This window comes from Lytechinus variegatus, chromosome 6 (genome assembly GCF_018143015.1).
Source record: "Lytechinus variegatus isolate NC3 chromosome 6, Lvar_3.0, whole genome shotgun sequence".
Taxonomy (NCBI): domain Eukaryota; kingdom Metazoa; phylum Echinodermata; class Echinoidea; order Temnopleuroida; family Toxopneustidae; genus Lytechinus; species Lytechinus variegatus.
Genome location: NC_054745.1, coordinates 14,923,752 through 14,936,103, shown reverse-complemented (window position 1 = coordinate 14,936,103; position 12,352 = coordinate 14,923,752). Strand labels below are relative to the sequence as shown.

The window sequence follows — 12,352 nt, the reverse complement described above, 5'->3', positions numbered from 1 at the left end:
AAATGTCATGAAACCCATTTTTAATCGGTCTGAATTAGGTTTCGTTGGTAGGACTGTAACATTATTTAGATTTTTTATTTTCATATTTAGCGTCGTAGTTTTGGAAATATTTATGAAAAATGTGTTTATTTCACTCGTTGATTTTAACTAGTCTCAATTATGTCTTAGTCATTATTGGCTTAAAGGACTTGTAGAGGCCTATATCCAATAGATTATAAATGGTAAAACTTCACAGTCAAAGAAATAAATGCAGCCACGTGGTTAAAGTTTCATTTTCAGTCTAAGTAAGATTGCTATCAGAAATCTACTTTTTGAATTATATTATACGTAAACTTGACTACATTCTAGGTTTTAATCACGTAACTTGATGATGAGTAGAATCATGCTCAAAAACTGATAAAATGGAACGATTTTTTTAGTAGATATTCTCTAGCTTATACAATCATAATTATGTCTTTCATTGATCATATTGATTTTGTTAATATATAACTTTCGGGGTACACTCTATAAAAGGATTGGTCAAAGAACGGGAATCATCTTGAAGGTACAAATGTGCTGATAATACAAAGGTTAAGAGATGGAATATTTAAAGAGGAATTTCACCCTGGCAAACAACGCTATTGCAAAAACAGCAGAAAAGAAAATATAAATATTGCCGAAGGTTTGAGAGAATACATCAAAGAATGCAAAGAGCTATTAGAATTCGAATTGTTTGATTTTTGATGTCATACGCGAGCAGCTTTCCTACATATCGTATATGGTAAAATATTGAAACGTAATTTTCTCAGAATTGAAATGGTTTTTACTGTACCCTCGTCAAGCTCATATTCATTGACAATCATTTCACACCCGTTCTTAAAAAGAAGACAAAAAGAAGTCATCACAAACCATGGAAATATGAAATTTATGCAATATTTATTAAAACAGACAAATGTGCAGCTTTATGACGTCACAAATCATAAATTTAAAATTCTAATAGCTTTCTTAATCTTTAATGGATTTTTCTCGAATCCTCACCAATATTTGTCAATTATTTTTTTCTGCTACTTTTTACAGCAGACATTTCTTCAGAATGAACTTTCCCCTTCAATAACATTCGTTAAATCTCTGCTCTCATTTTGATCCGATACATGTTTGCAGGCGCATCACTTCTTTTCGCCAATCCTTTTCAAGAGTTCGGGGCTATGATATTACGAATAAAACATATCTGTTCAGATATCAGACAAAAGAGTGCGACAAGTCCTGCTTTCTTGCTTTTCTATCTTCCCCATAAAGCTGCATGTACACTATACGAGAGATGACGAGAGAGGGAGAGGGGCGAGAGGGTGTGTGTGTGTGTGTGCGTGCGAGTAATTGTGAGTTATTGTAATTGTATATTTGTTATATTCAAAATTGTTCATCGAATTGTTTTGTACTTTAAACATGATTTATTTATAATGAGTGTGAGCAGATCTTCTGGGCAGTGGTGTGTTGGGTGTGTGTGTGTGTTTGGGTGTGTTTGTGGTGGGGGAGGGGGAAGTTTGGTCTTTAAGCATTTTTACAATAACTGATTTCATTGTTGTTGTTTTTTTAAGATAATGATGACTCATGATTTTGTTAGTTAGTGGAAAAAAAGTGAAAATATGAAGTGTAAAGTATTATATATGATTTGAAATGTTAAATTGAAATGTTATGTAACTATTTGTTCATGAAATCAGAATAAAAACATTATTCAAAACAAAAAAAATATGTGTGTATGAGAGAGGAAAGAGAGAGAGAGAGGTTGAGACAGGGGAACGATGATACGAATGAAGTGTTGTGATGGGGAAAGAAAGAGAGTTGGATACATAGACAAAGAAAACAAACTTTGGTTTCTACAGTGTGTAAAAACGAACTTAAAGAAAACTGCCATGATGCCCTTTTTTTAAACAGTTCATATACTGTCACTGAACAGATTTGATTATGATTAAAGTGGAAAGTTCTTAAATAAATCAAGAAAAAGGAGATGAGACAGGAACAACTGGTGAGAATTTGTTTTAGTTCTGTGTTATTGCGAGCTCCATCCCCCCTCAATGCGTTTACCATGCAATGGAACCCACCTGCATTTTTCTTTATTTTCTCAGAACGAATGTTTCGAGATGAGAAAAAAAAATCTTAGTAAAAGCGGTTATTATGGTAAGAATGTGCATCTTTAAAGTAGACCTACATGCAGATGGGAAAATGATAAGTACACTTTACAGTATAGGAGATTTGCAAGAATGCGGTCTTAAATCTTCCCAACTGCATATTACAAGATTTCACTGCTCAGAATGTTAAATTGCATTATGGGTTAGTAACCGGGAAAGATTTAAAATGTAAGGGGCGCTATATATGCAATACTTGTTAGTAATGTTCGCAATTGCTTTAATAGTAGCCTTTCTCCAAACTACATGGCCCGTATTCTGAAGTCAGGTTTAAAGTTGTGGTTTAAGTATGGAAAACCAAAAGTATCAAAATTTTTATTAAGTTGTATGTTTCTTATGTTTACTGTGCTCTTTCCTGATTTATCGATGGTGAAGACAATCATTTATTTATACTTCCTACACAATTATAAATGATTTGAGAGCCGAATGAGCTAAAGTTTAATGTCTCTATACCGTTAGTGATTATGTAACAATTGGCTGTCCATACTTAAACCACAACTTCAAACCTCAGTTTAAGTTAAACCCAACTTCAGAATACGGGCCCATGGGTTTAGCAAGTTTTACTTGCAATCAAGGGAATCTATCAAAGAGTATCGGGGCCCCATCTTACAAAGAGTTACGATCGATCCAATCAATCCAACGTATATGGAAATCCATCAATGCCATAAATTTTCCGTTCGGAAATTTGCTCAATTTCCTTTGAAAACAAAGAGAATCATACTGAATTGTCAAGAAAACAGTGAATGTATGAATATATATCATTTCTAGAAAATACTTCGGACAAACATGTAATTTTAGGTAATGACATTGCTGGTTTTTCCATTATGACGATTGATCGGATCAATCGTACACTGTAAAAACTGCGGTGTTAAAACTGACACCAATTGGTGTTAATAGAGGATCGCACCCTGAGGTGTTAAAATAACACCCTAGAGATTGAACATAGCACCAAAGAGTGTTAATGCAACAACCATAGGTGTTGTAATAACACCTATTTAACACCGGTGTAAAATAACTGGTGTGGTCCTCTATATACACCGGTTAACACCACATTTTTGCTGTGTAACTCTTTGTAAGACAGGGTCCTGATATTGTCATTTCTTGAGGTCAGGCGTGGCAATCCTTTTCATTGCTTTTTTTTGGGGGGGGCGGCTACAAGATTTTCTCGATAAGCAACGAAAGGTCAGTCTTAAATTATTGCACACAGCAAAAACTGTGGTGTTAACCGGTGTACATAGAGGACCACGCCATTTATTTTACACCGGTGTTAAATTGGTGGTGTCAGTTTTACACCTATGGTTGTTAATACAACACCTATGGTTACATTTACACTCTTTGGTGTTATGTTCAATCTCTAGGGTGTTATTTTAACACCTCAGGGTGTGGTCCTCTTTTAACACCAATTGGTGTCAGTTTTAACACCACAATTTTTACAGTGCACTGTAGTGGGAATGAGGGATAGACGCCTTGAGAAAGTTTTAGATAAATACCAAACAGTGATATATATACATGTACAGTATATGAAAACAAATACACAATTTATTTCATTTAATCAGACTAGGCATTCGAAAATGAGATTAGGCTCTACAATGACGAAAACAAATCATGATAAAAAAATGAATATATCAAGGTATTCAGTGAATATAAAAGTAGGCCAATATAGATTTCGATTAAAAGAAATGTTAGATCATATTAATAACTTATTAATAACTCTTATTCTGAATTGTTTTGTACATTACATAGGGCTGTATACAAAATGTGCATGGACATTTATTATCTTTTAGATAAATAGAATACTGAATTCGTGAATGGCCGAGAATAAATTTGACTCGGTAATTTGACGTTCATTATGAGCAGCATGAACACAAACATTTTTTTAAGTAATGATAATGATAACAAATGACAACAAACAGCAATAACAAGAACACAAACTATTATGATTCTATTGTCATCAATATTATTATAATACTTTTTATCTTAAATGATAACATAAATAAGTAAATTAATGAGTTTGAGTAAGTTTTATGAAAGAAATGTTAATGAAAACTAACCCAAACCATAGAAAGGTGTTCAAAAAATATTTACATTCAAGTAACAAATAACTGCATTAACGAATGAAGCCAACATTCTACTACACTGTAACACAATAGGCGAACACATAACACCAATACAACTTATCTCCCTTGTATAAAGAAGAAGCTGCACACACACTTATAATATATATATATCAGACAATACACTTTAGATAAATCCATTCAGGAATTTTTGCATATATATGATGCGGGTGACAACTGCCAAAGGCATGTGGATGTTGAAATAAACAGCGCCCCTTTTGACGAAGTAAAAGTAAAAACATATTATTATAGATGACTATTTCGAAGATTACTTCATATATCCTCAGTCGATTATCGCTAGTTTCTTGTTAATCAGATAGGTAACTTGCTCCATAGAGTTATTTTGGGATATTTAATTCTTAAAAGGGAATCTAAATTTGGTAATAAAGTTTTTTTTTGTTAAAAAAAGGGAGAAATATTGGAATAGTTTGGTGAAATGTAAAAGAAGAAAGATATTGCTATTTGAAATAATGAAATCAACACCGGAATAAATCTAAATGTCAAAGCAGTAACTTGATAAGTAGATATTGACAATTAGGAAGGACAACTTTTTAGGTTTTTTATGCACTTCCTCTTTCAGGACATGTGGTTCCCGCATCCAAAGCAAGTTTTTCCTCTGGTTGTGATTGAAACCCTAGCTTATATCTTGTAATTTCTAAATAAAACTTGAGAGAAAGAGAAGATTCTTCTTGCCATACCTTAACACATTTAAATGAATTATGTGGTCAATCTCAGATCCTCACAGCTTAAGTGAAAACATTTGTTTGTATTTATAAAAAAAAAATTGTTTGGCGCATTAGCGTTCACTGTCTACTTACTTGATTTTTCTCATTTCTTTCATACAATTCCCTTCAGGGGGATTCCCCTTAAACAGTACTATGTGATTTGCACATTGATGTGAGTTATCTGTAATGTGCTGTTGCCAATTTGCAACCACCTCCAAGTTAAGCGTTCAAGACCACAAAGTTCATTGCTCCCTTGTAGTCATGACATATGGTATCCCATCATGCTTTGTAGCCATGTCCGACGCCGCGAGCTGGAGGCAGATCATAGTCGACAATGTATGGTCTCTGTAAGTAAAAATATAAAAAATTATCGTGGTTTATGTGATTTTGCCATGTTAGTCCTCAATCACTTATCAAAAAATGAGTAGGTCTATTTCATTTCCTGCCTTCTGGGTCCCGTCTTACGAAGAGTTACGATTGATCCAATCAATCTCAACTGTATGGAGATACATCAATGTTCTAATTTTTACAGGATATTTGCACAATGTCCTTTGAAAACAAAGTGAAGCACGCTGAATTTTCAAGAAAACATTGAATGCATGAATTTACAGCACATCTATAAAATCTTTTAAAGTAACGTACATTTCGGATGTTGTCGTTGCTCGTTTTCCATAGTTGTGGTTGATTTGATCAATCGCAACTCTTTGTAAGATAGGACCATGTGATCGTACACTGTAATATGCTACAAGTCCAACTTTTGACCAATATATACACCTAACATTTACACACCTACGAATTTAGCAATAATCATTATTGCAAGTTTGTCAAGAATGGACCTACACTCATTATTGATTTCAACAACTTATAAGTTGCATGTAAAATGAATTCGGGCTCTTTTACCAACAGTTGGTCGGTTCATTTTTAACCAACTTTTGGGGGTTTTTTTTAATGGAAAGTGTATACCAAAGGCAGGCATATATAGAATTATCCACAGTCAAAATATGATAGCGATACGGAGACTCTTCGGCTTGCGGCAAGTTAGACAGATGTTTTATCTTTGAGAATCACGGCGGAGGGTTAGAAATAGCTCTTGTTCGCTTTGCAATCTTGCACAGTGACCATGGTAACGCGCCTCCTCTTAGAATGATATAACCAATTTGATGATTTTGCACAACTCTGAATTAAAAGTTAGATTCAACCTGACGAAACGTTTATTGTACGAAATACCAGTTAAAATGATTACAAATATTGAAGGGTTGAGAAACTATTGCAAATATCAAGAAACCTAAGAATTTAACGTTTTAGGTTTGTGATGTGGTATAGAGTAGAGGTTCCATTTGTTATGTAGGGCCTTATTTAAAATGCAGGAATTTCATTTTTGCAATGGGTCAGGACTACTTTTTTTGCTTTCTGGAGAGGGCGGGAAATTATCTGTCCTTTGAAATAGTGAAGATACTGTAAAAATCATTTACCTTTTTAAACGACATTTACTGATTTTTTTATAGATTCACGATACACAGAAAGCCGCTCTCTTAAAACATCCTAAAAAAATCTAGTAACTTTTCAAATCTTTAATGGATTGTCGATAAACATTCGCCAGTATTAAAAAAAATATTCTTTTATTTTACAATTAACTTTTTTTCAGGACGAACTTCCCCTTCAAGTCACACTTAAATATTTGTGGAATATCCCCTTGAGTGAAGAGGTATATTTTTTAGAGTAACTCACTGGTGGAGCAGGTCCGCTAGTAAGGCACACAGTCATGCAATCCACGAACATAGCCAACAGAGACATGATGAAGATAATACTGGCTGACACGAGCACGGTAGAGATAGCGACGACAAACGTCGAAGCGACTTCGTAGATGGACCACGCGAAGAGACCGATGATGTTGCCAGTGACCACGAAGGCGACCATGTTGGCACACAGAGCTCCGATCGAACACTGAAAATGTTTGAAGATAAAAATGCTACATTAGTTAAAGATAAACTATGGAGTTGTTCAGAGAATTTAAACAAAACTTACACAGCAATGTAAATCATTTTAACAAAATTACGAATGACACCTGCAAGAGCGATTTTCAGGAAAATGTACAATTATTACAGACACTGGCGGATCCGGGGGAGGACACAGCAGACCCGTGCCCCTCCCCCTTGAGAGGTACAATTAAAATTTGTAATGTAAAAATGCCGTTAAAACAAAATGTGCTCCCCCTTTTGAAAGGGGAGCGGCACACTTCATTTTTTTTTCGTGGACGAAACACCCTTAAGTTAAACCCTCCTTTGGAGGGGGGGGGGCGGGGTTGCTTGTCCAAGTAATTCATCGGAAAAATGTGCCCCTTTTTCGAAAAAATTCTGGATCCGCCCCTGTTTACAGAGTATAGTGAGAAAAAGAAGATCGGACCAAAAATAACCGAAAAAATATTTGTTCCTAAGAATCAATGAGCCATATCTCGTTTATGCTTTGATAAATGTATTACGATAAAAATGGGCTCAATATAACCCGGACAGACTTACCGGTAGGACGTCATTTGATCGCTTCCGGCTTGACCTAGCAGTAAAAGCCTCGACAATGTTTCCAGCTCCGCACATCAGAATCTAGAAAAGAAAAAGTAAAGCGCTTGCAACAATGTCCGATGAATTCACGCAAATTTCTTACAAAAAGGTCTTGGTCTAATCCCTTTTACCTATTTTATAGTATAACTATGAATGGACACATAGTATAGTATTAAGAATTAGTTTTCAAGGCCTGGGAGATGATTTTTAAGGAGCTGGGAACTGATTGCTTGGTCATTATAAGGCAGCCGACACTATGCCATTTTTATTGTACTGAAGAAACTAACGTCCAATATTTCCCAAGTCAGGAGATGCCCAACCAAAACTTTTAGTCTAGAACCGCTCCTGCAGAGGGGGACACCAACTGCCATGAGATACAACTTCATATATGAAAACGGAGAAATGCAGATTTAGTCCTAAACAAAATCATATCCTAGAGAACGACAATAAACTTGTTGTTGATACTGATCCTTAAAGAACTAAAGAGTAACTACTTAACAGGATCCCATTACACTAATCACCATGAATATCGCAATCATCACACTGCCCTACATGTAGGAACATGAAAAACTGCAGAGTTTGTACTTACTAGGATCCCGCCCCAGAGAGGAACGCCAATGGCCATGCTGTTGATACTGTCCTCTGAGGACCCTTGGACGGCATTCTGGACCACGGACAGGTCGGAGAGCGTTGAACCCATGGAAAACATGACAAGAGTCAGAAGAATCTGTACGGCTCCGGTGAAGCCAATGAACTGTCGTCTAATCCCCATGGTTGGAGGTTGATCACAAATCCTGAAATGTTTAGAAAATAAAGAGATGAATACACACAACATTAGCAACATTAATGGGTAAGACCGGTGAGCTTGTCATGCTTGTGTTAGCAAGGGGCTCATGCAGACTGACCCCAACATACCAGGGAGAATTCGTTTTTTTCCTGGTTTGATGGAGTCATGGTCTTTCATACCAGAACATTTCAGACTCAAAATTATTCAACGGTTTACATTTACAATACACGTATTAATTAATTGCTATGCTAGGCAAGCACAACTCGAGCAACTCGTCAGTGTGACGCAGTGGGATAATCCTAACGCTTACAATGGCGATGTTTCGGGTTTATTTCCAAATGTGGGCAAGGACTTAAGTTGACCCCCCTTCTTATTTTGATTTTTTTTAATGACGTGAAGCTTTGAAAAAAAATACAGTACAAAGTCTTGTAGCCTTTCTCAAAGATCCCCAAAGTGCTTATCTGTTGGAATGGGAAGATAGAAACGTCGAAAAGTCGTAAGGATATAGTTTCCCCTTCCTGTACAAGACGCGGATTTATAAACTACTGGAGCCCGTTGCATAAAACTTTTTACCTGAGAAAACTCAGGTTGTTTTTACCGGAGTTTTTGCCCTGTGTTAAAGTCAATGGCAGAAATCAGACTAACCTTAGTTTTCAGTTTTTACCAGATTTTTCTCAGGTAAAAAGTTTTATGCAACAGGCCCCTGGTCTTGAAAAGTGGAAGATTAGTTTGCAGGCATAGACCCTGTTTGAAACTTTGATTAGCGAGTGTGTCTCCGCGCAAAGACTAGCACATACATGTACAAAACTTGCTGTCTGAGCGAGAGGGCTTACAGTACATAAGGCATGAGTAGGCTGCACATTCAGACCCTTAACTCAAGTGAAGGGCTTGCACAGCAGTCTAATGAAATATTCTGTCCGGATAGATTAATCTTTCTCTGGAATCGGATGGACACGAATTGCCATCCACCAGTGGGTCAGTAAGAATGGACAATAATTCAAAGGCACTCAACCGGTTATCTGACTTAGGGTTAGATGAATGAACCGTGTGAAGAGGATGAATGGCCTCTTTCATATACACCAGTCAAATGGTATATATATATATAGGCCTAATACACACTCCACATGACTTGTATCTATAGCCGATGTTTTGGCCTGTGAGTCATGGTGAATAAGATGAATTTTAATTTCTTTCAGATCACTATGATGATAGGTGTTCGAATAAAAAAAAGAAATCGAGTTCATGAGTACAAGAACGATCCAATTAGTGCCCATCTTGGTGAAAATTAAGTTAAATAACAAAGTTACTCTGGGAAATTACATGTATACCTTATACTTGAGCTAATAAAAACCAGGAATTCCACCTGTAAGCATGATAAGTGTCCGAAATTAATGACAAAAAATGAACAAAATCATCATTTGACGTAAATATTTTTTTATGGATAGTTCATTTACGCTGTTACGCCTTTGTATTATAAGTGTAATTTCATTTTCTTTAATAAACAGAATTAAAATGTAGCCTTTTTCCTATCCGATGTTATCATAGCCGTTAACACAAACGATAGCCATTATCATATTTGTCACCAACAAACATTTCAAAAGTCATCAATGTGGTCATCACCCTCATCAACCTCTGTATCATCAACATCATCATGATCAACACCACCACCATCATCATCATCAACAACACCACCATCATCATCATCATAATTATCACCATCATATCATTATCGTCATCACCACCACCATAATCGTTATCATTATCATCGCCATCATCACCACCATCATCATCATCATCTCCACCACCATCATCGTCATCATCATCACCATCATCATCAACAACATCATCATCATCATCATCATTACCATCATCATCATCATCACCATCATCATCATCATCAACAACATCATCATCGTCATCATCATCACCATCATCATCATCATCATCATCATCATCATCACCATCATCACCATCATCATCATCATCATCATCATCATCATCACCATCATCACCAAGATGATCACTATTATCAGCATTTGTGGTTGTTGTCAATGGGTACATGATTGTCGTCACCATCGTCGTTATATTCGTCCCCCCACCCCCATTATTTTTTTCAACTTCATCCTCGATATTGACACTTCATTCGTTCATCATCGTAACCATTATTATCATCTTTGTCGATATTGTAAATCAGCACTTATTGCAGGATGCAGCATCAGTGGAATACACACAACCTAATAAGCAGCACATAGCGTACATGTATGTTATTTTAAATTAATGATATACATATAAGTACGTACGAGCAATGTACTGGATCAATTTCAAAACTGCATGATATACTAGTCATGCTAGTGAAGTATATATATATATTTTCACAATTTATATACATGCATAAAATTTTGTTCGTTTAGTATTTGTCAACACAGCATATACAATTTTCTGAAAATAAAGACAAAATACCTTACCAAGTTAATAATGAAGCCCGGAGTCCAAGGAGACCTTTCGGCGATGTATATCCAAATATTGTCCTTTGGAATTGGAATAAAGATGGAATATGTATTATACGATTTAGACTTTGAAACGTGTTATGGAATTTCGTTGAGTTTCCTGCCCAACTTTGCTTTTACGCTCCGAACATTTCTTGAGATAAGTTTCATTCGCAAGTAAAAAGTAAGTAGCTCCGGTGTGTGTGTGTGTGGTGTGCGCGCGTCTATGTATGATTTCTGTCAATAGGCATGAAAATGCAATACGCGACGCCACGCTAAGTGAAGCACACACAAGCACACACACGCACAAGACATGTATCGATCCACGCATTGTTTGAGAAGGTTGCGGAGAATGACATCGTTACTCGAAACGACGGATTAGTTAACGCCCTTTATGGGCGCCTTTTGTTAAAATGCGCGAAGCACAGCGAAATGAATGCTAGATTTGTGAGTCAAGAGAGAACGTCCAGTTAAAGAAGAAATCCACATTGGTCAAGCATACTAAAAGAGATTACATGACAGTATACAGTCCTAAGCATAGTAATGGAACTCATTTGCGACAGTATACTTTCACTTTAAAAAAAGCGGACAGGTTTCAGATTTCGAAGTGAGCGCATGTCTAGATAGGAGGTCATCAACAGAGTTGTCATCCGTGGTAGGTGTGGGGGTATTATGTGGTCTCTTACTTATTTACCTACCTATTTACTTACTTAACTTTCCGACATGCCTACTTCGTTTTCTTACTCACTCACTTAAGCTTACTTATACTTATTTAATTACTTTCTTACGTACTTACTTATGTATACTTGCTATCTTACAAGATCGAAGTTCGTTGAGTTATTTTTATGTGCATTACATATCCTGAATTTCAATCAGAAAAAATGTCCTTACTGGGCAAACAAACAACTCATTTTTTTTTAATGTTTTCGTTTTAATAAAAATTAATTTTCTTGGACTTCTTGTGTCATCATAATGATAACAATAATAATAGTTATATCCGTATACTAGCGCTTAGTACTTAATGTTTCGAAGCCCTTTACATAAAAATCACTACCACCCAGTCATCGGATCCTAGCGTACCCACACGCAATGCATGCACTTGCTACACTCCTCGGGGAGTATTCCAACAAGAGTCTAAATAGATACTCGATTGCTAGGCATCCTACCATACAGGCTCTACCACATTACAAAGTGTGGATTGACACTTTGCCAAAGGACGCTAGGCCGCAGTAAGGATTCGAACACACGACCCATCTTATTACAAGGTAAGAGTCAGAACCCCTACACCACTTATCTTCCAAACATATGACTACTCGATTAGTATCTGAACGGTCCGGAGACACGATTGTCTCTTTAATTCGCGTGGGTCAAGAAACACAAAGGGACGTTAAGAGTGGCACATTCTTGTCTACAGCATCCTTTTATGCGAGGAAGCACTTAAAAAGGATTTCCTAATCCCGAAATCACATCGATGATCGTTGCTCTGCAACGGCGGGTCTTGAACTGGGGGAGGCAAATCCAAG

The 12,352-nt window shown here is 36.3% G+C and overlaps 1 protein-coding gene across 2 annotated transcripts; it reads right to left on the bottom strand.

The window, feature by feature from the left end:
- Positions 1-4,424: 4,424 nt before the first annotated feature.
- On the bottom strand, positions 4,425-11,047 carry LOC121417067. Of its 2 annotated transcripts, none has more exons than XM_041610633.1 (5): positions 10,809-11,047; positions 8,146-8,350; positions 7,518-7,598; positions 6,730-6,945; positions 4,425-5,346 (listed from the first exon to the last, which is right to left on the bottom strand). In XM_041610633.1, the coding sequence occupies exons 2-5, from the start codon at positions 8,326-8,328 to the stop codon at positions 5,281-5,283; spliced, it is 546 nt and encodes a 181-aa protein (XP_041466567.1). In that variant the 5' UTR covers positions 8,329-8,350; positions 10,809-11,047; the 3' UTR covers positions 4,425-5,280. The 2 variants fall into 2 exon arrangements, with proteins under 2 accessions (XP_041466567.1, XP_041466568.1); XM_041610634.1 differs by having other exon boundaries at positions 10,804-11,014.
- Between the last annotated feature and the right edge of the window lie 1,305 nt (positions 11,048-12,352).